A 27,307-nucleotide genomic window follows, 5' to 3' on the forward strand; every position below is an offset into this window, starting at 1 on the left:
ATCATGGAAACTAAGCATGGGAAGAAATGAGCAATGGAAAAGACACACATGATCCTTCTCCTGCCCCCACATCCTTTGCATAGTATGATAATGTAATGGAAGTTCAAAATCCCATCTTTATTCTAAGCGAGTTAAGAAGCCCTGAAGAACACATCACGCATCAAAGTAAAGGTTCTGTATATATTTCAAGATTTCAATATTAATGTCAAAAATACGTAGTATGATTTTACATCGGATTTGTGCTACATTAGAACAGTAAAGACAAACATCACTTAAGTGAAAGGAACATTAAATATTAAATAGCCCAAAATAAAAATAAAATAAGGTGTAAACACTAAACTAATTTGGGACTCTGCTATTGCAACACATCCAATGAAGTGGTTTAAAACGAGTATAAAAAGGTTACGACTAAGTGTGTTCCAGTCTATTCAGAATACACAAAGCTCATTCTAAAAACATTTCTGAACTGGTCCAAGAGGTTTTGACTCCCATCTGACCATCCTTCTCACCACCTCCGTGATTCAGGTTTTGCACAGGATATTTTATTGTTTTGTCTTGAATAATAATCTGGTCATTGAGGAAATAGTTTCACGGTTGTGTTTTGCTAACACCGGGGTGAAAACTGAGGATTCATTGGAGATTCAGTGTAAGATTTGAGTTCATATGCAGCGCCACTGTCCACTTCCATAGATTTTCGGGAAAACAGAAGTCTTACATCTCTGTAGAGGTAGATCTTTCCAGACTTGGAACTCTGGAACCTGGGAGAGAAACAGATAACTGATAAATGATCACATAACAACTATCAATGTCTCACAAGTCTGAAGTCCTACATGAGACTAAGTAAAAATTAGCAGTATTTCTGCCTAGAAATCTACTGAGTCTCCATACATTATCTTGTAAGGTCACAAGATTCAGTCATTTTTTAAATTATTATTTTTTATTTTGTATTACAGTTCTGCCAATATCAAGTTTCATGGGCTATTTGGCATCCCAAATGGCAGTTCCTCTTTGCAATGACTGTGAACTAGTACAAAAGTGACTCATTGTTTTTCAGTTCATTTATTTGATGCTTGCTTCCCAACGTTCAAAGTTATTTGTAATAAGAAAAAATTTAAGAAACTGTTGCAACTTTGGAGATTTGTTATATTCAGGCAAAGCACCCTAGCACATAACCATTAATGTTTATATCTCAAAATAGTGTCCCTTATTTTTTTCTTCTTCCGCGCCGCTCTCTCTATGATGGGCTGTCTGTAGCAATTTTGAAGAACTTTCAGTCCAGATGCAAAGTATACCATAAATTAATGTCTGGGCATTTAGCTTATTTTACAGAAGCTGGTTTAGAAATTCAAGAGATCCAGTGAGCCCACATGAAGAGCTGCATTACTGATCTCTTCGGATTTTGCAAGACAACTTTTATAAATAGTAAGTGTCAGCTTTAGTTTGGTTCAAATGTTTTTGCTGACCATCATTTCCTAAGGTAGGTTCACCACAGCAGTGTGACACATCCTAAATTAGCACCTCCTCCCCAGAGATTCAGCCATTAAATAGTTGACTGTTCCAAGACTTAATTTCTTTTTGAGAGGATGCCTATGATTTCAGCTGCTAAACCCGAATTGCTTAGTTTTAAGTTTCAAATTAATTCAAATTGTTCATATAAGCAGGAAAATAAAATTTCTCAAACCAAATCGGTGCTATCTATCTGCTTTAATTGATAGGTGAACACAATTTTATTAGAACATTGGTTGGAACCCTGACATTCCCAATCATTGCCTTGTTCCAAAAGATGCCCCATTAAAAGTAAGGAGTTCCTAAATTAGGTGGAAAAAGGCTAAGTAACACGTGCCAGTAACACACACAGTTCCTAAGTTCCCTTAAAGGTCCCTTTTGTTTTATTTGTGATTTATTTATTTGTAAAATTTATTGGCTACCCATCTTAACACCAGATCACTCTGGGTGGCTTACACTCTTACCTCTAACCCAATCTTAATCTTATAATAACAGGGAATAACAGAATAACATGGTTGGAAAGGACCTTGGAGGTATTCTAGCCCAACCTCCTGCTCAGGCAAGGAAACCTTATACCATTTCACTAATCTTTGATCTTGACTGTGGACAAGTGACAGCACATTTCCTGCTATTGGGGGGGTGGGGGAAACCCCACCCTGCCAGCCATCTTTGGCACAGGCCTCTCCTGTCCTGTCAACTGCAGCCCCACGGACTCCCCCGTAGGCCATGCTTCCTCAGCCACGGTCTCACCTCAGGTGAATGAGGTAGCGTAATAGTCTCTCTTCAGTATGTCGAGTATTTTGTTGAATAATGCTTTTTCTTGTTTCTCGCTTGACAGGGACAGAAAAAGTTCTTTGCCGCAGGAATGTCTGGTGATTGGCAGGCATCTCTCGTAAGTCATAGATCACCACAAACATCTTCACCACAGTCTTGTTAGGATTAAATAAGGTCTAGAGGGGAAAAAAGAATGCCCTTATTTGAGAATGGTATGGATTCACTGACATCGCTGAAGCAGACAAAAAGAATCAAATATATTTAGAAAGATGGATCCATGGTATCTCCTCCGGGAAAAATTTCACCCAGTGCTGCCAGGATGGAGGAAACCGTGGCTTTGGCCAACCCTAATCTAACACCAGATGCTCAGTTTTCTCACTGGTGTTTCTCAGGCTACAAAAATTAATTTTAAGATGTTATTGCCTCTTCCAGTGCTGTGTTTGGCCAAATTCAGTTAGCAGTCATTATTTAAAGCACTGATCAGCATTGGTCTTGCGTACATTTTAATTATATCAAGTACTGATCCAATTAGAAATCAATTTTACAACTTCTGAGACTGAAGAAAAAACAAACTCCTCATTTCAATGCCCAAGCTTGGTTTTATAGCTTTCTGATCATTACGTCATTTTGTTTTGGGATGGTATTGCAAAGAGTTAAATATTTTTATTAGAAAGGTAGGAATAATGTAGTGTATTGCAGCAAAACAAAAAAAATTCCTATAAGCACCCCGAAAACCGTTAAAAGTATCATGACATCAACTTTCATGAACTGAAGACTATCTATGGGGTTTTAGCCTGAATAAAACTGACTGACCCACATCTGTATGGTTGTGAGAATAACAAAATTCAAAAGAAAATGAAATGCTGAAGATGCAGACACCTAACAATTGCATATTACTGCCTTTCACAATGCAGTTGTAAATGTGACATAGATAATCTTGCATTAGTGAGCTGATTAACTCACGTGTGATAAAAATCTGTGCCTTGACTTAATCATTGCTTAGTAGAATTGATTCCATTAGAGATGACTCTCTACAAAATCTGTATTTTGAAAATGGATTAATTTCTCAATAGGAAACTAATAATCTCCTTTCAACTTATCTTTAGCCGATTTGCAATAAGAACTAAGAACATTTGAAGTCTATCATTAAGCAGAATTCCAGCTTTCAGAAAAACGAGCCCTTGGTGGGAAGAAATAGTGCAGAGAAAATTTCTTTCTTACTCTTAACCTGAAGCAGTGTGACCTCTGTAATTAACCATGTATCTTCACAAACACTATCTCCCTATTTCTCAATTAGTATAAATTGCCTTCTGTAAGGTCAGAAGTGTACTTCTTCACCTAAAACAATGAAACACAGCATCAGATTATTTTCACTCTCCTTGTCCTTGTCAAGCTTTTTTTCATAAGCAAATGTTTAACAACGCAATAAAGTCTACAACGCAATAAAGTTTTACCAAAGAACTTACATGACCTTCTGATTAGCAAACTAAAGTACAGGCATGAAAATTGAATGTATAGCTGACTCAAGAGATTTCATCAATGGTGCCTCTTCAAATTGCATCATGTGACATGCCACAAGAATATGTCCCTGGCCTTCTGTTTTTGAATATCTTTGTTTATGAGAAATATAATGGACACATTAAAACAGTTTTATTAATGGGAGAATATCCAGAAGGCAATTAAGATCAGAATACTAGAAACTAAAGTCCTAGAAAGATACTGAAGGATCTGGTAAGTTTAGCCTTAAGCAAAGTTGATTGAAGAGGAAGAGGGTGTAAGTCTTCAACTACCTAAAAGCACTAGAAAATGGATGAGACTTGTTTTCTCTCTCTGCAATGCTGGAGCCTCTTACACAAAGAGGTGGTACTCTCCCTTTTCAATAGCTGTGTTCAAAGAAAAATTAGCCAGCCCTCCACCTGAGATGCCTCAATCTGGATTCCCGCACTGAGCAAGGAGTTAGGCTCCGTGGCCCATGAACTTAATGTAAATTATCTGCCACACGATACATACCACTTGTATTGTTCCTGAAGGAGGTACCCGATAACCCCTTTTACCAAGGGACTCTAAAGCGATTACACCCTGAGAGGGAAAGGAGAAGAAAACAAGCATAAGATTACAACTAGGTGTACAGACATAAGAATTAACACATCAAAGAAATTAATTCACAAATTTAAACCTGAGAGAAACTGTTAATAAGTATTTTTGCCTAGTCTCGACATTCAGGAAGGCAATTAGAAGCATTACAGTGCAGCTTTTTGCAAGATCATGTGGCAGCCATGTGAAACATGTAGAAAGATGTTTAGAATATAGAAGGGTCTCTTCCAGGGAGTTGGTTAGAAGACCCCCAAGGTCCTTTCCATCTCTTTTATTCTCTTAAGATGTTAGATGTTACACAACATGCATTTTCTACATACAGAAAGCTGACATATTTACCATATACGGAGAGGGTGCGTTGTCCTCAGAAACGCTATAAAAAGAAACTTCAACAGGAAGCGTCATGTGAGTTGGACAGAAAAGTCCACTTGCTCCCACTTCAGCTGTGAAGCCACCTACAATACCCAGCGGATCTAAACGATAGTTCAGTACAGATTCCTAAAAGGACAAAGGCAACATTGAAAAACGCTTATAGTTATGCTTTTATTGGTCAATGTACGCCCTTCCTTTCCCTCCATCTGGAAGATTACTGCCCACTGGGGTAAAATCACTAAAACACACACGTAGCTGTTAGAAGCATCTCAAAGTCTGAAAATCGAAAATATGATCCTAAGAATCAAGTCTTGATTTGTATTTAAAAATGGAGAGAGAGAAGGAACAAAAGGAAACGCTTGAAAGAATTTGGAAAGGACAGAAGTCTTTGGCTCCCTAGACTTCCCCTGCCAGCATGCTTAAAGATGCCAAGGCTGAAAAACGTTGGTTTAGATAATGGTTGAAAAGGAAGTTCCCAGCGCTGACTTAATTCTTCTGGCTCTGGGCTGGCCAATCCAACGGGCAATGGCTTTCAAAAGTCTCAGGAAGAAGCTATTGGTAAGACTGGATTCTATTAACTGAAAACCAGCTGGCTGAACTTGGCACTTTCTCCATGCATGCAAACCGCTATATCAATGAAATAAGTGGCTCGTATATAACACAGAAAACAGTCAGTTTGTCAGTTAGAAAAAGAAAGGTTTTGGAATATGTAAGTTACCTCAAAGTTTCCAAGAAGGCTAAGACTTGTAACAGATGGTGCACTGGAACTTAGGAGTGCTTTCTCATGGATGTCAGAATCATTCTCTTTGCTTATGTATCGTTGTGGACTAGTTAAAAAAAAATACAGAGGTCTAAGATGCATGCCAGTAATTTGTTTTTAAGACACAGGCTTCAAATGCTTAGGCTTTGGAGTAAAAGGAATGTACACAATTTCAGTACTATAATATTGATAAGGCCCTCTCTAAAGAATAACTCACTACATAGATAGTATTTGGGAGGGAAATGCTACCATGGGTGACACAAGGCATCTATCTATAATCCTTAGGAATTTCTAGGTGTTACATTTACCAGTTTTCTATAACATTTCATGAACTTTAGCTCCTTAAGCCAGACACAACAGTCTGCTTTGTCTCACTGGTTAGACAACAATTACCTCAGGTCAAACTATGGAGTCTGGGCACTGCAATATCTATCAATAACAAAGTTATGGAAGCAATTTCTTCTCCTGTTACATTGCAATGCAATATGGTGTAAGAATCCAAGAAACTCGCACACTGATGACTGAACATTTGTGAACCTTTTAGAACAGTGTGTTCAATAAAATATACCCCCCTATAATATACTGTACAATATACTGGGTGTTTATGACAACCAAATCATGTTATGGTCTCTAATAATGCATAGTTACACATAGTTCTAAAATAGTGTTTTTGGACTTGGCAATTTTAAGATGTGTGGACTACAACTCCCAGAATTCTCCAGCCAGCATAGGACTTCTGGGAATTGATCCATATATCTTATAGCAGCCAAGTTTGGAAAACACTATTTTAGAACTATGTGTAACCATGCGTTATTAGAGACTACAACATGATCTGGTTTTCATAAATAAAAACCTAGTATGAAGTTGTGGGTCATATTTTATTGAACGTACTAAGTCAATATTCAACATCTTTCCTCCTCTTTCTGAATTGCTCCAATTCATTCACTCTTTTTCCAAAATATTAATTTGCTCCAAAGTATACTTTAGAATATACAAATGTTAGAAAACGTATTTCAAAAAATACCTTTTAGAGGACAAACATTTCAGACGCAATAACGATGCATCAAGATCAAAGCATCCTGTCTGTGTTTTTCTTTCAGGAACCTGCAACAAAGAAACAGAGTTATGTTTTTATATTCCAAAACGGAGTCTGAAATTTTAGTGCATACAACATTTATGATAATGATTAAAATTAAATAATGAGACTAACACAAATTGGCTGGATGAGGCATTATTCGCAGATACCAGAACTGGAGCTTTCAAAAGATAACTTAAAGGCTAAATACATTGGATTGCTTCCACCATTTGTGGTTATTAAAAACCTGGAAAATAAAGGAAAGAGGTAGCAGGGCAGTAAAATTGTAACTTACTGGACTTGAAAGGAGAGGTAATCCAGTCCGGGGGTGGAAGGCCTTGGTAGAAGTCCCATCCAAGTGGTGAAAATTACTTTTGCGCCACACGTGTTTGAGTGGTATTGTTTTCTGCCCAAAGAAGAAGACAGCATCCTGTTATAAAGGGGGTCATTACAACTCAATTTTTCTAAGTACTTAACAAATGATGGAACTACAGATCAAGGAAACTCAATAAATGTTGCCTACCATAACCCCCAGTGTCTGTACTTTGTAGATGTGCTTTCGAGGGTAAGTTCTTCTAAAAGATGACAATTGGCTTGAGGGACCTAAAGTGCCGCCAGGTTCGTAAGGAAACTAATCTGTATTTTAATTCAAATATAAAAGGCATGCTGGTTCATTTCTGTTCTCATCATCAGAGAAATAGGGATGTTTTAAAGTCCTGTATCCATTAGAGAACATGGTTTTTAGGATTGGCAAGTGACAATGAAAAAATTTCTATGGGTCAGGATGTTTTTCCATGAGATCTGAAGTACTTTTACAGTAATTTTTGACTTAATTTTTCAGTAGAGGACTAGCTAAGTCACAAATTTCCTGCATACACTCTACACATATTACCTAACCCCTATTTATGAATATTCACTTTCACAAACAAGGAAATATGGCAAAGTATAAGGATTTCAATAGTCACCCACTTTGTAGAATTAGGCATGGTTGAAAGATCAAGTCAGAAAAAAGAAAAATCATCTCCAGCAAACAATTAACACTGCTTTGGTCAGAAAAGGGTGCCAAAGAACTTTCTCATTCCTCTTGTTGCAAGTATTTGTTTCTCTGGATGTTATCATTTTGAGTATGTATGTGTACACACACCAACGTCAGAGGCAGAGGTGAACTTTCTTCTGAGTCATCTTTAATGCTTACGGGAGAAACATACCATAGAAACTGACCATATGTCAATTAAACATCACTCACCAGCACCTCTGCGTTTTTCCTTTGTTCAAAAACAGCAGCCAAGGAATCTTCTACAGGCTTCTGATAATGCTTCTGTGCCTTATAGTCAATTGGCTCTTCATTTTCGTCATTGGGATTTTTCACTCTGTCTTGTTTACTTTTGCATTTGGAAGCGTCAAGGTCTTTGTGTAAATAGTTTTCAATACTAGTGAGCTGAGAGTTTTGTTCAGAAACATTAGATTGTTTGGAGTCTTTATTTAAGTGCCTGGACTCATATTTGTGCCAGCCGTCAGATGCTGGCACTGTAGCCGCTTTAACATTTTCAAGTATTCGGTGCTGATCCACCTGGGGATTATTTGAACAGTGTGGGTCGCTATTTTCACAAGAGCTCGTTCTGTCCTTAAACTTACTTCTACAAACCAGTTCGTTACTACATCTGAAATGTGAACACGGCTTGGCGGTGCCTCTCTTTGCTGCTTGAGGTTTATGGGGACAACCTGAAAGCACAGACTCCAATTTATCTGCCAGTTCCAATTTATAACCCTCTTTGTTACATGATTGGGTCGTGCAAGTTAGAGGACTTTGATGAAATGTGTTTTGGACTACTTCATTGGTCCCTGCTAGCAGCAGTTTTCTTCTAAAGCCAGGAGATACGTTCTGGTCTGCGTCACATTTAAGTGAGTGCAATGGAGTTGTTGGTGTTTTAAGTTTTGCCTTGGGGTCATCTGCTGGCAAAGCCAATCTAGAACTAGAGAAGGAATCGGAAGGGACCTCCTTGCTCTTCTTCAGCAGGCTGTCCTCTTCATAGGAACTGTGAAAAGCCTTCGGATTAACTGCACTAGCGTCGTGAAAAGTGAACACAGGAGGCGCACCTTGTGATGGCGGTGGATCACAATGAATCAAGTGTCGGGCAATCCTTGTGATAACCTCCTGCCTCTCTTGCAGTAAGGAGCTTATGAGAGGGTTGGTTTCCTCTCTCGTCTGGTGGAAACACTGGTTCACGGGGACGTAGGAGCGAGACAAGGGTGTTTCTGGTATTAGTTGGACTTTTCCAACGTTTTCTGAAGCATTGTGTTCCAAGTTAGCAGCAACGGAGGGCAATTCCCTTCCTTTCTTCAGCAAGTTTTTCTCTTCAGGGGCATGGCATAGACCCTTGGGGTTTGCCACACCGGCTTCATTTGTACTAAAGGCCTTCCTTGTGACAGGGGATGCTGCCGGATCACAGTGAATGAGATGCTGGGCAATCCTGGCTATAACTTCATGGCGCTCTTGGAGTAAAGAGCCTATCAAAGGAATTGAATCTCCCAATGACTGGCGGGAAGGGTTGCTGTTATGGCCATGGGGATCAGCCAAGCAAGAGGATTTCAAAGCTCTCTCCGGTGTTTCTGGCATCAGCGCCCTGCTCTCCAAACCAGCTGGGTAGCCCTGAACTTTTGATTCTAACGATCCAAAGTCAGATCCAAGGCCAGCTAAGGGATAAAGTTTCAGGTTTCTGACAGCAGTGTTAAACTCGGGGCCTTGCTTTACACCAAGCACGCTTCCAGCCCACATCAGTTTGCCACAAGGGTGTTGCGAGTTGGTCACACTGGATTGTTCGGTCTTAATGGAATCACAGCAGCGCTGATGGACATTAGTCTCTTCTCTTCTCTTTTCGTAGAAGCCAAAGTTGGCATGAATGCTGCAGGTCAGAACTGGGTAGGTCGATTGTCTGGGCAAAGATTGGACACTGACTTTCAAGGCCACATTGTGAGAAATATTGGGGACAGGGAAAAGGTGTTCTGTTGGTGTCTGGGAAAACGCCCACTGCAGATCCACATGACCAGCACCCACTCTGAAAAATTAAAAGCAAGATGTCAAAGCAATTCGGGTCTTAATTTAGTGCATGATTTAGTTCCTGAGCCTTTGGACGCACACAATCTAAAATAATGTTGCTGTTGTTTTAAAGTAAAATCTCTCCTAAATGGGATCAAGGAGACTAATTAAACCTGAAGCAGTACTTAAAAGTATGCTTCTCATCCTCACAAGGCTGCTTAGAATGGACAGGAGGAGGTGCTTTTCGACAAAAGCCTACCTGCAAAGAATGTTACGAGGCACAGCTCCGTGTGACACACTCAGCCAAGCACTTAACTGAGAAAAGAACACAAAAGAGCGGACAGCCAATAAGAGGGTCTTCTCTTCAATAAATCGATCACCACTTCTAAAAATATATCAAAAGAGAAAATATACACATCGGTGAAAAATACACAAGAAGGGCAAAACATTGTGGTTGAATGCAATTACCCCTCCCCCTAAAATATAAAAGTAGGAGTATGTTCCCCATCGCCAAATCATTTATGATCATTGTTTTCCCTTCACTGCCAAGAAAACTGCATGGGTGCATTCACATTGTAGAGAGTTCATCTTGACTCAAAAGGAAACATAATTTTAATTCCGAATATGTATTGCTGGTTTTCTTCTGTATGTGGCAATTGACTTCCCTCAATTTCAAGTTATGAAAGTGAAAAACACTATCTGCCTATTCAAATGAATAAACAATTTTTTTAAAAAAAAAAAAAAGATTTCGCCTTAGCAGTGTCTGTCACATTCTCATTTTATTTGAATTCAGTTAAGCATTCATCCATTCATCAACTTTCGATTCTCCCCCATTCCAAAATGGTTCGGGGAGGCTTCTCAATGAAAACTGAGAAAGGTATTAAGATAGAAAGAGCAAACTGGGAAAAAAAAATGGGACTGCTTCCAAACCAGTTATTACCTAAAGCCTGAGAAAGAACCAGGTCCTTAAAGCTTGTTCTAGGAGCCTTGTGATTGTCTGAAGGGAGGCTACTCCAGAGGACAAAGGCAACCACAGACAAAGCTCTCTTGTCTGGATCCTGCTAGGGCACAGAATCGTAGCAGTCCATGGCCCATTGGGAACAGGGACCCATCAGCGGTGGGCGAGTGTGCCAAGTTTCATTCGCACGTGCATGAGAACTAGGTTGCACGTGTGAAACCATCCTCTCCCTCCCTCCCCTGCAGTCTGCAGGTGTTGCCATTCTGTGGAGCTAGAAAGATTGAGGATCTCTGTTGTGCTAGGGGATAACTGGAAGATTGTGGCAAGCTTCTGTCCAGACCAACTCTCACAATGAAAACAAAAACTTACTGCCGTGGAACTGGCTGTAAAATCCATCTTTCTAACAACAGTGCATCTTGCTTGATTGCAGGATCATTTAAGTCATTCCCTTCAGTCGTGGGTCCTTCATCGCTATAGCAACAGTCTGGAAGTAGCATCACTTCTATCATAATAGGAATATTTTTCTTCCACAGCAATGCAACTTCAGATCTGGTATGCCTGGCTTGACGGCACTTGAACAAAAGAATCAAACAACTCAATGTTACACTTACATCCGCCTCTGTGTATAAACCACATAGAATTTTCCAAACTCTTAATAATGAAAAATGAAAAAGAAATCTGAAATGCATTTTTGAGAAGTAACTCCATTTATGAAACCCAGGAGCTTTTAGTTAATCCAGCTGACACCATTATAATGTACAAAAAAATTAATTTGGCAGACCTATAATCAAATGTATTTACTTTCTAAATACATTCTAAAGGTGATTGCTTGCCTAACATAAACAGAGATTAGGCACAGTTGGGCTGTTAAGTGCGTCACTGATGTTATGTTATAGCATTTAATGCTGATTTTCCAGAAGAACCAACTTGCCAGCCATCATCAGCATGGATCATCATACCTGGGCCAATCTGTCACTGCATTCATGTTTGGCTGTTGTTGGTTGACTTGACTGTGCTGGAGGACAGTGGAAGCCTTCAGTCCTGCCCTTAATCGAGTATTCAGGTGTTCTGCCTTCGGTAATCAACAAGGCTAAGTTGACAAGGAATTCCTCGGCTTCGTATTCAAAATATTCATCTAAGGTGTCTTAACAGAGAAAAGAAAAGGTGCAATTTTATAAACAACAGTATAAATAGTTTCAAGTGTGTATGCGTGTGGGTACTCCTAAATTTAATTTTCTTCAACAAAAACCCAACTATGTTCTCTTAAAAGGTTTTACACATGCTATTTTTATCTCGTAAAGAATAAACCCTCGGTGACCACATGTAAGTAACAACAACAAACTTGACAACATTAAGAAAGTGATGCAATCTGCTTATCTTTTGAGATCAGCTAAGGCAGAGATGGGCAACTATGGTAACAATACAACCATTCTGCTCAGAAATTCTGGGAGTTGAAGTCCAGGTTGGAAAGTTGCCATAGTTGTCCATCCCCAAACTAAGGTCAGGTAGGTTCTCCCTAGTAGTGTATTCAAGGATGCAGCAACCAGGTAGTTTTCTTGACCAGAAGATGGGCTGGCTCCTTCTTTTTCAGGATGTCTCTTCTTGACCTTTTAGCCTAGCTCACAATACTGGCCTTTCTTGGTGGTTTCTCAAGCATGGACTAAGCGGGCATGGCCTTTTTCAAGATCAGGCAAGGTAAACTAAATCCTTTTATCTATTAAACCAGCTTGAATTATTTTCAGCGTTGCTCATCATTAAAAGTTTACCTAGCTGAAATCCTCTTGCAGTGCAGCTGATCAAGGGATAGAGACTGTCTGGCATGAGGATGAAGCTATCAGTTTTAAAAGCCAGATTTGAGTTTTCTTAAATGGATACACTTTGCGCTGTTTCAAAAAGAAACATGCCAGCATTATTATCTGTCAGTATGAGACCCTTAGATATACAGTATAAAACAATCTAGCTCAAAAGTTTGTAGAGCTCAATGTTTTTAATTGGGAGCATGTGGTAAAATTATGTTTTTCCTCTTTGCTTTTTAAGATGGAACTTTCGTTGTTAGAATGCATGTGAAGAAATTCTGCATTAAGTTTCAATGGCCTATTAAGTCCAGAACATTTAAGAATGTAGAAATTGATTTTTAGATAAGATATATTATCTTGATGAGATAAATTGCCTTATCTTTAGATAAGAAGACATATTATCTTTTTAGGAAAGTTTTAAAGAATTTGCTCACCCCTCATTTCAATTATTTTTAAAAGCTTTGAATAATTCCCAGGCTAGCTTTGCAAGGAACATAGCATTAATTGTTACAGCCTAACAAATCTAAATTAGTATAAAGAAATAAAATTCAAGCAATTCTCAGTAGATAAAGTGGCAACTGGCAGCGGTCTTCAAAAACCATGTATCTGCTGGAATTATGTAACAAATTCTGTTGTTTATGTTTTAATCACAATCACCCGACTATGAAACATTGGATTGAATTTACATTCTGCTTTAATGTCTAAGCATTTTTAATTATTATAACTTTATGATTCATAATTATTTATTTACAGAAAAACAATCTTAACATGGGCTTCTAAGAAGAGTTAAATTTAATTTCAAAGACAGCAAACCAAGGGACACCATCATGGTAAGCGAACATCCTTGGCAAGAAATTAAGGATTAAAATGCTAGTATGTGAATCCACAACTATGTTAGAAGGCCAAATAAATAATTGCATAATTTGATGTTAACTATTACTTTACAAGTGTAAAACAATGGACTGTACCCATATTTTATGTGTCTATGTGGATCAACTGTAACCACTTGGACTTCAATCACAATCTAATGTATTCCATTGTTTTTTATGTTTTCTTCTACACTCTGCATTCTACCTTAAAATGAATTGCTAATGAGTCAGTTCTGTTGTGTTGCAAAATACTGGTTTATTATGCTCAAAATACAACAAACTGGAAACACTGTCCACGTGCCAAAGAAACAGCTGCAGAACTCTGGCTCAAACTTAAAAACAGCTGCTGGAATCCTGTTAAAAATAGAATCCCAAAGAGCTCCTTCTAAATGGAGTTTTGTCACTACGTAAAAGTCAGCAGGAGACTAGAGATACCTTTCTTGTAATGGTAATTTTAAACCCTTTTGGTCCTTGATTGTAATGCTATCATCTTGATCTTAGATAGGAAAGAGATTTAAGGGGATGGGTTAGAGGGATAAAATAGAATGAGGAGCCTATTATTTATACATAGTTGTGAAGCTAGAAAAATGTGATCCAGAAGTAATCATCTTATACACCAAGCCAATTCATTGAATAATCACTTCTATGTGTACACTGAACCACAATATGATCTGGTTCCATTCCATCATCCATAGTAAAATAAACCATAAATTCATGCGATACACAAACCACTACTGACTTTCGTGAAAAAAGATAATGTGTCTCCAACGTTTAAGACTGATAAGATCAAAATCGTTATGAATGGTGCACATAACGTAAAGGAAAAGAACCTATAAGAGACATTTAAGCTGCTTCCCAAGGAATGCTTTCGTACACTTTGTGGTGTGCAATAATTGAGGGATAAACCAGAAGAACAGGAAGATGAAACCGAAAAAGGAGGTACATCTCAGGTTGTGTAAGGTGCTTTCTCAACAGTTTGGCCAATGTTCGCTCTACTGATCTTTTGCCTAGCAGGGATCAGGTCACACCAATCTTCGTCTTTGCTGCTACCGGCACACTAAAAAGACATTCAAGCTACTACATTTAGGGGTAAAAATAAATTTAGGTTTTAATGGGAAATGCAGAATTCCTCAGCACAATTACATCTACATCTGTTTCAGATCCAGCCACTGATGTATGCTGTGGATCCCGTCTCCCAGCAGGCTCAAGAAAGAGTTTTTTTTTTTTAAAATATGATTGTATTTGACATGTTTGCTTTATACTTTTTTTGCTATATGCCGCCCAGAATCACTTCTTGTGAGATGGGCAACTATATAATTATCTTTGTACAGCTCTGACCTAGTTTCATCTTTCTTATCACAGGGAGTTATCCGGGTTGCAACCCTTTCCTGCAGGAAGGTTATTGCTGAATATGTATTTAGGAACAGCCAGGGCAGGGTATTCTTAGAAGACGGTTTCCGAGAGAAAGGATTCCCAGATCAAAATAAGCTTCTCTACTGTCTGTTGGTCCGAGTAGCCTCTGAACCTGCTATCATAACAGGGTCACAGCTGCATGGCTCTTTCTAAACAACAGCTGCATTCTCTTAGTCCCGAACAAGGAAAAAGAAAGGAGACCCAGTTGCAGTGAGGACATAAATAGAGTGAGAAATTACCAGCATTCAGAAAAACTCTAAGAAGAGTTCAAGTAATGAGTTTATTTAGAGAGGACAGGAGTTGTTTTTTTTTAAACTGGTTACTCTTCCAGATTTTATTGCCAATGAATGAATATTTTCCAGCATATTGAGGGACATGAATAATCGTACAGCACTACTCAATCCTGAGAAATGTTTTAGTCATTTCTTTTATTGGAACTGCTCATCATTCTGATAAAAAATACTAAAATTACTAAAGCATCTCGAAGGATAAAATGAAGTGGGGAATATTATTATAATCTTTTTTAGATTCTGCAAATGCTTCTCTTTCCTCTAGGTTATGCTTGTTTCTTAAAGCTTCTTTTGAGGGGAGGGAAGATACTCCCTAAAGTTAATAAACTGGTTCTTAAACTTTTTTTAAACAAATATTTTATTTTGTCCCAAGCATCATAGACCTCTCATCAATCTTCTGCTTGTATTACATACCTGTGACTAAGAAGATACATAACTGCTGTATCATTAGTCAATTAATCAACATCTTGGATTAGTACAGCACACTGACCCACAAACTTCCTTTGTCATATCTGCACAAAACCCAGATCAGCCAGTCATATTTTAGCTTATTACACAATACATATTCAGCTGATACATAGCCCTATAAATATTGGGAAATTTTAGTGACTTGTTAGTTTCTTGAAACAAATATTTCAGTCTTAGTTCATTAGTAGATGACATTTTTCCAGTGCCTAAACTGGAAACAACTTTAGAAATGAACAAAGAATGTCCAGTTAACGTACAACCATTAAGCACATTTTTTCCTGTCTCTATAAATATTAGGTTCTTGAACAAAGAGTCTAAGGCGGTATTACATAAGACTGCACGAAAATAATAGGAATGTTTGCTTTGCTCGAGTTTTGCCTTTAGTTCTGTGGTAAAAGCGACAGCAAGTTGAAAAAACGATCATGTTTTATTATGAATAGAAATTTGAGAGATCTTACTTTGCTTTCCATTTTATATCTCCAAGGCATCCACTCCCAACTCCAAGCTTCTATAAAATGGTTGCTGACCCTTATCTTCCCAAAATACAGGTAGTCCTTGACTCATGACCGTAATATAAATAATGCTCAACTTACATACGACTTACAAGCCTGCCCCTTACAGGTATAAGTCGTGATGGGCATAAAGTGGATCACCCATGTGACAGACATAAATGCAGGCCAGTTGCCAAGTGCCTGACACTGGTCAGGTGATGAGGGGCAACTGCTGGAACTGGGTCATAAGTATCTTTGAGGGGGGAATGTGTCATAACTTTGAATGGTTGCTAAGCGACTCGTCATGAGACATGGTGGTAAATTTGAACTCTACTCCAGTGCATCTCAGCTTTGAATTCTGGGAACTGAAGTCCACCCATCTTAAAGTTGCCACGATTGAGAAACACTGTGCTCGCTTAGGTTTGACCTCTCCAGCTCTCCCAGATTGCTCCTGTCTTTGGTTTACTCTTACTTGCAAACCAGGAACTTTTGCTTGCATTTTTAAAATAATTCTGAAATGTTGATTGCTCTACACTTCAGACTGAGTTTTACACAATAACTCACCTAGCAACATGGGCAAACTATAATATGTATGCAAAAATAATTCTCATTCCACTGGAATTCAACTCATTTATACATAAGCAATAGCTCTATGCATGGAAAAGATACGTACAGTTGTAACATCCACTCAAATGAACCAGGAATGTTGCTACACTGGAGTATATAGGAATAATATTTGGCCTCCATTGAACTACAACTCCCAGAATCCTTGACTGACTATGCCAATGTCATCCAGAGTGACTAATTTCTAACCAATATTTTGCAGAATTTTTACATTGCACTGGAAAGATTTCTGTAATGTGATACCATCTACTATGACTAAGGTAACAGTTAAACATTCTCAAGTTTTCCATAGCTTCTCTCCACAACTGTTATTAAATGTTTATGTTTGCAAAGTAACTGGTAAAACCTGAGAAATTCAAGCCAATGAATTTGTCTCTACAAGAAAAGCATAAATAAGATTTAAAGGATATGCAGTATTTATCTGTAAGGGTGCTAGGATAGCTTGAATGAGGTTGCTTTCAATGATCTCTCTGCTACACCATTTCTGATTAAAGCATAGTATTTTTCTAAACATGAAATACAAGAATCCAATGAAAATATTCTTCTCCCACTCTCTCTCCATGAAAAATGTAAACAAAAATTACAAGCATTGGCTTAAATCAGCTACCTATACCATTTGAACTATTAAGATGTTGAATATGCAGTGCAAATTAGCTAATTGTGAGGTTTTTTTTCCCCCCCATTTCTTTGAAAACCTTCTGTCTCCTGCACAATGCAAGAATGAAAGGTTGGTGTTTTGTGTTTCCTTACTTCCCCCACCCTTTGTTGAATAGTTGCTTTAAAAAGTACATACATCTAGTCTGATTTCAAATCATGACTCTAAATCCTTTAAATAATTGTATCAACTTTTTTTTAAATATGAAACTGTGAATCCACTAATATGACACATGATTTCTTTTGAAATCAGTAATAATTTCTTTAGGCTTTGTATGAAATTTTACCTATACACACAAAATAATAGTCAATTACTGTTACATTTTACCAGTAAATAAGGCAGGTGTGACTGTGCTCTATCATAAATCCATGTAAAAACCCAACCCAATGTTTGATATTCCAAAGCTAATGTACTTGAATAGGTATTATCTCTAGAACAGTACAGGAACAGAGAACACGTAGCAATACAACATTTCAACTTAGTGGGTGATGTTCTCATTTCAGTGGTGTTTAAAAACAATTGTAGGCTGTGAAATCAATTGTAGTGCTATTCGATAATCAAACTCACAGCTCAACTTCACCAAAGTGATTTATTCCTTTGTGAAATGTTACACCTAGAAGAATTTGACCATCTCTCTCCCCTCTGAACATTTCTCCTCCTTCCTTTGTTCAGAATTATAACCTTTAACTCTTTTCATTATTCTTTGTCCTCAGAAATTAGCTTAAAAACTGGTAAAAAATGATCCATGTGTGTTATGTTTTATGTAGACAAAGAAACTGCAGCCTATGACTCACACCAGCCCGCTGAAGAAGGAAAAAAACCCAACAGACACACGTATAAACAAACACCCGGGTTCATAAACAACTCAGAGAGTATTTTAGCATTTAGAATTATTTCTTTTTGATTACACACCTTCTCTGATCAGCCCTTTGCTTCCACCGTAAACCATACTGGAATCGTGGTGGGACAGAAAGTGCCCTGGCAGCACAGAGGCTACAGTGTCAGTATCGCGAGGATCCAGATGTCTGCAGTATCGGACACAAAAATGTTCAGCTTTGGGTACATATTCAGCCTTTCTGTGCAAGACATTTTTTCCACAAAGAAGGCAGAGAAAAGAGTGCACATAGCAACAGAGCTTGCCGCTGATTGGACGGCAGGCGTGCTTCAACCCTTCGCTGCTCACAAGGGCTACTATAGTTTCCTGTCTCTTTGGCAGAAGTATCATGTTTTCTTTTCGCCTCTTGTGAACCCAGCTGTGTTTGGGCAAGAGGAAAGGAAAGAAAAGCAGAACAACAAGGAGCAGGACACACTCAATGTGGCAGCCCTAAAGGCTGCCATTCGTCCCCGGGCCCTTTAAAAAATATTATTATTATTATTATTTTAAATGGCACTTTCCTCTGAAATCTATAGTAGTCCGCACCAGGCTGCTTCTCTTGAAAATGGTTTTGCTGGCAATCCATAAGATTTTACAGGTTTCACTGAAGAACAGAAATGCCAGCGACTACTATTTCAGTGTCTACTTAAACAAAATCGAGTGTAACTCTAAGAACGGAAGGGAGTGGCCCCTTTTAGACGTTTGCAGTCAGAAGGTATAAAAAAAGGAGAAAATGTTCAACATAGAGGAACGTTTTGAAGCAAAGAAAAGGAGGTCGGAGGGAAATGAATTCAGAAGCCAATGATGTTGCTTATATTGATTGGGAAAAAGAAATGGACTGAAACTCCTCTGATTTTTAGGAAGTGGGTTTCTTTCTGGTGCCATGAAATATGTAGTTGTTGCACTACACTAAACAACCTCTAAGGTATAGTTGGATTAATCATGGCTCACTAAATGAACTAGAATTGGTACAGCCCACATAATGCACTGAACCATCAATCATAGTTAATCAGCTGCCATGGTTAGGGTCACACAACATGTGAAGCCATGACTAAGGCAAAGAACATTATGAGTTTCTCCTAGTTACGTACTTTTAACCTGTCATGCTGTATTTTTTTTTTCAATCAGGAGAGTTTAACAAGCTTTACAAATACAGATATTGACTTTTCACACATGGGTTCACGTTAAAGCGAATTCTATTATTTAACCTTAAACCCCCAAGTCTTTACCTCTAGCTATATCTGTATTTTAATGAATCTGAAATATATCTATTATGTGCCATCAAATCAGTGTCAACTCTTAGTAGGCAAGTAGATTTTCTCCCAGTGATCCTTTCAGTGGTTTTCTTTTAAAATACTAAATGCTTCTAGATACTTCCTATTAATTGTATTAATTGCTACACTAGCAAATTTTGTTATCGTGTTACAGAGATATTGCAAGCAGATGAATTAGAAAAAATGGTTATAAAAGCTTAAGATCCTTCATTCCAAATTTTCAAAGAGCAGAGCTGAGCAGTGACAATTTTTTCATAGTATGCATGCATCCGTAATTTGTCAGTCTTATGCTGGAACAGTCCAAGCCTTCTACTGAAGTAGATAGCAATTATTCTCTTCCACTTTTTCTAAATATAATTTTGTACTCATGTTCAATATTCAGTTCTGCACCACTAAGAATAAACATTAGCAAATAATTGGGCTATGGGGAACATGCCTTCAAACCCAAAATGCTGGAAATAGAGATGGCACATCTGCAAGTTTCCTTGTAGAGAATACCAAAATGTTTGTTAATGCTAGGCATTGTATGTATAAAAGGCACGATTCGGAAAGCTAGATAATTTGACATCTACATTTTTCTAGGATTTTTTAAAACAGACAAAACAGGTTTGAGACTAAACTTCACTCAATTCATGTTCCACTTGATTTCAGTATTCCTCAAAGGACTGCATTATGACAAAACCATGGTGTTATTTAATAATTTCATTCACAATAATTATGTAAAAAAACAACCACAAAACCAGCAATTGGATAGGTTCGTACTGTATATTAAAGCATCAACTTTAACATTAGACACATTTTAGAAAACAAAAGATTTCTTAACCCAACAAAGCAGCCATACAGAAACAAAGGTTGGAAACCTAACTGCAACCCCCCAAATATTGGATCACATTTTTATCGGCAAATCCCCTCCAAAAAAAGTTGATTACATTGCTGGGATACATGAAAAATTGTAATGCTTAAGTCTTTAGGAGAAAGCAAGCTATGAATCTGCACAATATTGTAACCCAATATACCTATCTGTAGCTCATCTCAATCTTGGGTTGAATGTTGATAGACAGTTTATTTAATGTAGTTCTGTACTAAGCTATTATTTTCAATAGCTCAAAATTACTCTGGCTTCACTTTCTGGAACACTTACGTGCTAAAGTATATCCAATCATGTCCTGAAAATCATGAATTTCTCCTGCCTCAATTTACTTCTCTTTCATTACACAATAGAATATACCAACTGAACTGTGCATCCATGTTTCTGTCTTCAACTTTTATTAGGATTCTCTCAAAATACATTAGAAGTGATTTTGAGGGAAACCTCCAGTCCAGAGAAAGAAAAAGTTCAAAGAAGGCTTCTTCAGCAACACTGCTTTAAATCAGTGTTTCTCAACCTCGGCCATTTTAAGATGTGTGGACTTCAACTCCCAGAATTCCCCAGCCAGCCATGTTGAGGTTGAGAAACACTGATTTAGATCAACTTGCCCAACCTAACATTCTCTAGATACAGATGGTCCTCGACTTACAGTTCATTTAGTGACCATTCAAAGTTGTAACAGCACGGAAAATTGTGACCTAGGGCCATTTTTCACACTTACGACTGTTGCAGCATCTCCATTGTCATGCGATCAAAATTCACTCTGGGCAACTGACTCATATTTATGACAGTTGCAGTATCCTGGGGTCATGCGATCACTTTTTGTGACCTTCTGGCAAGCAATGGGGAAGATATATTCCCTTTACAACTGTGTTACTAATTTAGTAATTTAGTAATTCAGTAATTCACTTAACAACTGTGGAAAGAAAAGTCATAAAAAGGGCAAATCTCACTTAACTCTCGGTTAGCAACATAAATTTTGAGCTCAACTGTACTTGTAAGTCCAGGACTACCTGTACATTCATCTACAGCTGACTACACTAGCAATGAAGCCCAAGTGTTGTACCCCAACACATCTGACCAGAGGATACAGGATTCAGGAAAACTGAAAAAAATCATTCAAAGCTTAAATATAGTGTTTGTTGTCATCTTATTCAACATATCCAACTTCAAACTTTACAGTAAATCTTATCTTCTTCTCTTTTATACTGGAACAGGCTTCCAGTGTTCATAGCATTACACTAGGTTAGATTATCTAGACTGTTTAAAAAAAATAAACATTATACTTTACAAAACTCATCTTCATGTAAATGATTGACTTAAAATCTATCATTTCAGATCTTAAACATATGAGATGTCCAATGACACTCTGTAGAATTTACATCTATGCTGCCAATTTATTTGAAGTTAAAAGGCATTTATATTAGAACCAGTTGTCAGAACTAAGACAGCTGCTTTTGAAATGCATTTTATCCAAGACAATACGAGTTTAAATAAATGTAAATACTGAATCAGAAGACAAACATCCAGGTTGCCAATACAACAATGCAGGGACTGACTTACAATATTTGGTAATAGTATGTAATAAGCACAAGATAGCGCATCATAGGGCAAAACAATTTTTTAACAGTACAGGGTCACAGTAACCCCATGAAAAGGGCAAAAGTGAGCAGGAAATGCATATAACTAGGAAAAATATATCAGATCAGACATCGTTTTCAATACTCAGCACAGGTGCTCAATTTCATGAACAATTTTTAATTGTAATTGTTCCTTTCCCCATACAAATTCAGAGTTCAATATGCAGTATATTTCTACTAATATATTTTGATTAGGAAAACAGTTGCCCACTGAACAAAAAAGTTAATTCACAGTAGGCGATGTGGTACAGAGTGGATACTAGTCCTCAGCTAATCCCAGAAAAAAAAAGTGCAACACCATGTCAAGGTCAAAAAGTCACAGATAGCAATGGCAGATGCTCCTATGTGAAGGTACAACTGTTAACCAACTACGAAGTTGTATTACTGGCTGGAAAGCGTATTACTTATAGGGACTTAATAGTTTGAAATCTCTCTTGCACAATCCACCTTATTTCATATAGAAGAAAACCTACATCACGGATCTTTCCTCTATATTTATTTCTCAGTACAATTCCACAGCCAGAAAAACAGCCAAAACAGCTTCCCTACTACAACAGGAAACAACATTATTTCCAGTGTGCTGTCTCCTCCTTACACTTACCTGCGGCATCTCTAACCAGAAGCACAGGTCTTTGCAGAAATGTTGCCTGCTCAACAGGAAGTCCATCATCTACCACTTATACGCTTGTGTTTATTATTCATCTCCCAAAATCAAATCCAGCATCCTTTTCTATGACAAGCAACCTTAAGGGCCTGCACTGGGAAATACTTTCCCCATTGCCTTTAAACACATATGTAAACCAGCACTGAAACAAATGGTAGCTTACTACTAAATAAACAGGATTGCCCCTACTTTTCTTTGGGAGAAAAACAAATAAGGTCGGGTCTATCCATAGTTTATTTAGCAGTGTGTGCAAACAGGATTTCTGATTTATTTATTGTAAGTTGAGAACAAACATATTTAATTATAAGTGGAGAACAAACATAACCTTTTAGCTTACCTTGAAATCTGAATAGGGCTGCTGGATCTGGAATCTCTTACTCCTTGTTCAGAAAGTAAGGAGTGGCAAGGGTTGTTTTCTCTATGTCTATTTCAGCACATTCTGTATCTCAATATTTTGTAATCTGTATTATTCCAATATGGAATTTATGTTGCATTAGGCATTAATAGCATAGCCATATTATTTTAACAGTGAAACACACTTAACTAGTTATTTTAAAAATGATGTCTTGTAAGAATTGGACAAAATAAATCAGTGCACTTCAGCAGGGAAATTCAAGAAGGTAACACATAAGAGTCACACTGTGAAAATAATTTGAAAGAAGCACTTTGGACTTACAAGCCTACAAGCCTAGCACCTTCCAGTTATTTATGAAAGTGGTCTCATCTTTTTTCAAGCTCCCAAAGATTTCTTCAAAATATTTACGTATCATAATATCAACCAAACAATAATCTATTGTATGTCCAATCCTAAAAGTATTTTCTCTTAAATCAATTGAAAATACTACATATTTAGAAGTTGCAAAACATATTAATTTCTGTACTATACTAAACCTTTTTTTTGCTGCCCTCCTTGAAAAGGAATATTCTCAGAATCACAGTTCCCACATTTGTATATTTACATTTTCTGCCCTTTAAATATTACAGCCTCACGGTCAATACAATGAGAAAATGCTGGGTCTCATTTTCGGAGAACCAAAGTGCAGAAATATTTATTTTTACTCAACCTTTAAACATCTGGTGACACTTCCACTCACTGAAGTCTAGGGGAAATTTAGAAATTTGCCTTAGCACCCTTCCACACAAGGGCTCTGCGGTCAAAATCTTGTATCTAAACCATCATCAGCTGGTTTGCTGACTTAATTGTCCTCAATTATTTAAGTTCCATTACCTCAGTAGGCCTACTCTAATTAGTATTAAATCTGGGTCTAATCCAATGCAGCTATTAATCACTAAGGTCCCATATATTAACATAAAATCTCATTTATAGATTGATACAGTACTTCTTATTCCTGTTAGTCTAATATTAAACAAATTATACTTCAGTTTAAAGCCCTGCTCATCCTGCATCATTCACTATTAATTTTTGACTAATGAAAGCATTTGATAGCACACTTGAGTGATTGCCTGTAATGCAACTGCTTTGCAGAAAAACGGGGCAAACAAACATTTGCATGATTGTGCCTCCTAAGAGTATCTCTATATTAAATGTGGCACTTAGGCCACACTTTTAACCCCCTGCGGTTGATGTAAAGCAGCCACATTGTTAAATTACATAAACACAGTTCTTCCTAAAGCTGAATCTCCTTTTGAAAAACGTAAATTAAAATACATTTTACGCTTGTTAAGCTCTTTGAATAATATACTAAATATTGATTTTCCAGAAGAATTTTTTTACTGCTTTACTCAGACTACTTTAGAGGTATTTAATTATAAAAGGTCATTTGCCTCACAGCTGTGCATGATTAAACCTGTATGAATATGCATCAAGCTTCTGTACTATGAAAAGAGTTACATGCTGAACCTCAGTATATTTTGTACTTTATTTTGTTCCTACTGGGACCTTAGATTGCAATACTAAGGGACATTTAGCAGGTTACAAAAGCAGGCTGAAACAAATCCATTGAAGCACCAATTGGCAGCAAAGAGACAGATAAGATGTTTATCCTTTACTGCCATCTAGTAGCTGACAAGATGTTTGCACTCCAGATTTAAGTAGTTCTAAATATTAGTATAAATCAGATTAACTTGGATTAGCATATATTTTAAAATGCCATGTTCACTTGTGCCACATCAATGTCACTTCTTTTCATTTCCAAGCAGGGAAAATAAGACTAAAATGTTTTTACTTGTATTCTATCTCCTTAAGCAATTGTAGAAATAGTTAAACTTTAAAAAAAACACTTCTGTATCTTAATACTCCTCAGCATCTATGGTATTCTAACTGAATCTGTTCAGCAGCTGAATTCAAATTGTGCTAAACCAGTTTATTTAACCAGCTTGTTGAACAAACCATAATTAACTAACTTGACACAACACACTAAGCCATAAATCACAATTTAGTAAGAGCTAAAACCACAAAAACAAGCAGGTAATAGCTTATGTGAATCCTGCCATAGATAGCTTAAGGTTCTAAATAACAAATGTACCTTAAAGCAAATGTTGAGACAGCCCTTTGCTCCAATTCAACCAATTGCCAAGTTCTAGGTATTAAATACTATATGTTGTTACCCAAAAATATTTTTCAGGCTACTTAATAGATTTCCAGCAGTAAATGCTGAATAGTTTTTTACATTAGCAGTCATGATTTAGTTAATAAGGAATTTCTTAGAACAGCTATATGAATTTTGAATTGGGGCTTATTTGTGCTACTGAGCTTATTTCTAAACACAATTAGGAATGAAACTGAAAAAGATTCTGCCAGAATTGTTTATACTAATTTAAATAGGCTTTAGCTTCTTTTGCATTAGTTTCAGGCTACACCATTTGTGCATTACATGGAGATGGTTTAGCTATTTAATTCCTGTTTATGATAAATGATATTTTATTATATGGTAATAACTTTAGAAAAACACCTAACATTTAAAATTATACTCTCTCAGAAGTTTCTATAACAAGTTCCCATATCTCAGTTCCTGAAGTTCATTCAACAGCCTTAAATAAAAACACGTTAGAACAATATCCTAATTATCAATTCCAGGTTTTAATCCTTCCTGATCCTTTCCAAATTTCTCCCCCTGGTTTCATTTTAGACTTAGGACCTCAACCCAACCATTTCCCAACAACACTGCTGTACATCACAAAGCCACTTGCCCAACAATAAAACACCAGAAAGGGAACTGCTTTTCAGAACTTCATTTACCTCGATCAGGCTTCATTTTCACGCCAATCTTTTCTTCCCGTTCTCGGGGTCCCAGCCAAAGAAGAAGAAAAAAGAGAGAGAGAGAGTCCTTCGGCTTCACCAGCTGTTTTTTCTTCCTTCCGCCCTGATGTGGCTTCTCACCACCAGATCCCTCCTGTTTTCGGCCTCTTTCCCAGGGGAGGTCGGACTCCCCAAAAGAAGAGGGGGGAGGAAATCCAGCTTTTTTCTTCTTCTTCTTCTTCTTCTTCCCTTCCCCCTTGGCGGCTTACAAAAATCGGTAGCGTCCAGGCCGCCTCCTCCTCCTCCTCCTGGCATTCATTGTGTGGTGGCAACAGCAGTTGGATGGAGAGGGAGAAGCTAAAGGCAGGCAGGCAGGCAGTCTGTTTGTCTGTCTCTCTCTCTCTCTCTCGGTGGAACTTGCTTGCCTTCCTTGCCAAGGTGTCCTCCTTTGACACGGCGTCTGAACCGATCTATTTATAAACCTGCCGGGGCAAAAGCTTAAGACAACAAAAGCTATGACCCCCCCCACCCACTCCCACGCTCCTCTTTGCACGCGCACGCACACCCCGATCCAAGGCGCCCAGAGCCTTCGGGGCAGTGTCACCCCAGCCTGGCGTCCATGGCGTTTTACCTGTTCTACCGCCCGCCCGCCCGCCGGGAGGAGGCCTCCCAAGCGCCGACCTCCTCCTCCTCCTCCTCCTCCTCCGGAGTCCCTGACTCGCGTCTAGCCTAAACCATCCTTTTTCATAAAACGGGGCCGTCTAAGCAAGAGCGGCGGCTCGTCATCAAAGGCGATGGGGAGGAGGGGGGGCGGCGGCGGGGGGAGGGCGCAGCTCCCGGAGAAACACGACGCCGGACCTGGCCGAGTCGCCGCGCTTAATCCCGGCAGGAGGAGGGGAAACACCTCTCCACACACCCCCCCCCAAGCCCGTGTCCGGACGCCACGCCACGCGACCCGAGCAAAGCCACCCACGTCTGAACGGAGCGCAGGAGGGAGGGGGGGGGGTCCAAAGGGCGGGGGCAAGGGGAAGAGCTTCACGGGCGCCCCCTCGTCGAGGGGCCCGAGGAAAGAGTGACCCCGCCCCCCCTCAGAGATCGGCTCGGCTCGGCGTCGTCCTTTCTCCCCTCCTCGCCGCCGCCCCCCAGCCGCGGCTTCTTTTGCCCTCCCGGGAGGCGTCACAGCCTCATCGCGCTTCGCCGCCCGCCTCTTGCTTCTCCCGCTCGGCGGCAGCGGCGGAGTCTTTCCCTCGAGCGAAAGGAGGCTGCGGAGGCTGCCTCCGTCCCCGTCAGGAGCCGCGCTGAGGGGCTTCAGCCGCAGCGCGACGCCGCCCGCCCGGCTGAGGGAGCTCCCGAGGCGGCCGCAGGGGGTTCGCCATGGCTCCGACGGGCCCTCCTCCTCCTCCCCTCCCCCACTTCGCAGCGCCTGACTGACTAACTCTCCTCCCGTCCCGGCGCGCTCCGGCCTTTCCCCGCCCCCGCCGACCCGGCGGCGGTCGGCCCAGGGTCTATGGGGCCGCCTCGCATGCAGCGCCGCCGAGCCCCGAGCCCAGCGTAGCCCCGCCGCCCGCCATCCCGCCGCCACCACCACACCCCCCACCGCCCCGCT

At 39.0% G+C, this 27,307-nt stretch overlaps 1 protein-coding gene across 5 annotated transcripts; it reads right to left on the reverse strand.

The window, feature by feature from the left end:
* Positions 1-160: 160 nt before the first annotated feature.
* Positions 161-27,110, reverse strand: ATOSA (atos homolog A). 5 transcript variants are annotated; one of them, XR_015745159.1, is made up of 13 exons: positions 18,095-18,281; positions 11,536-11,720; positions 10,946-11,148; positions 9,878-10,003; positions 7,828-9,637; positions 6,877-6,987; positions 6,531-6,610; positions 5,465-5,573; positions 4,714-4,872; positions 4,291-4,359; positions 3,502-3,618; positions 2,257-2,456; positions 161-758 (listed from the first exon to the last, which is right to left on the reverse strand). XR_015745159.1 is itself a non-coding variant. In XM_026709648.2 (12 exons), the coding sequence occupies exons 1-12, from the start codon at positions 25,715-25,717 to the stop codon at positions 605-607; spliced, it is 3,222 nt and encodes a 1,073-aa protein (XP_026565433.2). In that variant the 5' UTR covers positions 25,718-27,110; the 3' UTR covers positions 161-604. The 5 variants fall into 5 exon arrangements, 2 of the variants coding, with proteins under 2 accessions (XP_026565433.2, XP_087798053.1); XR_015745157.1 differs by lacking the exon at positions 3,502-3,618 and adding an exon at positions 3,747-3,890; XM_026709648.2 differs by lacking the exons at positions 3,502-3,618; positions 18,095-18,281 and adding an exon at positions 25,702-27,110.
* Positions 27,111-27,307: the final 197 nt, after the last annotated feature.

Source organism: Pseudonaja textilis, chromosome 13 (assembly GCF_049901715.1).
Source record: "Pseudonaja textilis isolate UNSWEBS1 chromosome 13, rPseTex1.2, whole genome shotgun sequence".
Lineage (NCBI taxonomy): Eukaryota > Metazoa > Chordata > Lepidosauria > Squamata > Elapidae > Pseudonaja > Pseudonaja textilis.

Bases quoted from the DNA above. Each gene is read 5' to 3' on its own strand.
- ATOSA (XM_087941927.1), bottom strand. From the start codon at position 18,131: ATGGTTTACGGTGGAAGCAAAGGGCTGATCAGAGAAG. The intron at 10,004-10,945 runs GTAAGTTTTTGT...ATATATTTTTAG, and splicing joins TTACAGCCAGTTCCACGGCA to AAGTGGTGATCGATTTATTG. The intron at 4,873-5,464 runs GTAACTTACATA...TTGTCCTTTTAG, and splicing joins GCCTTCTTGGAAACTTTGAG to GAATCTGTACTGAACTATCG.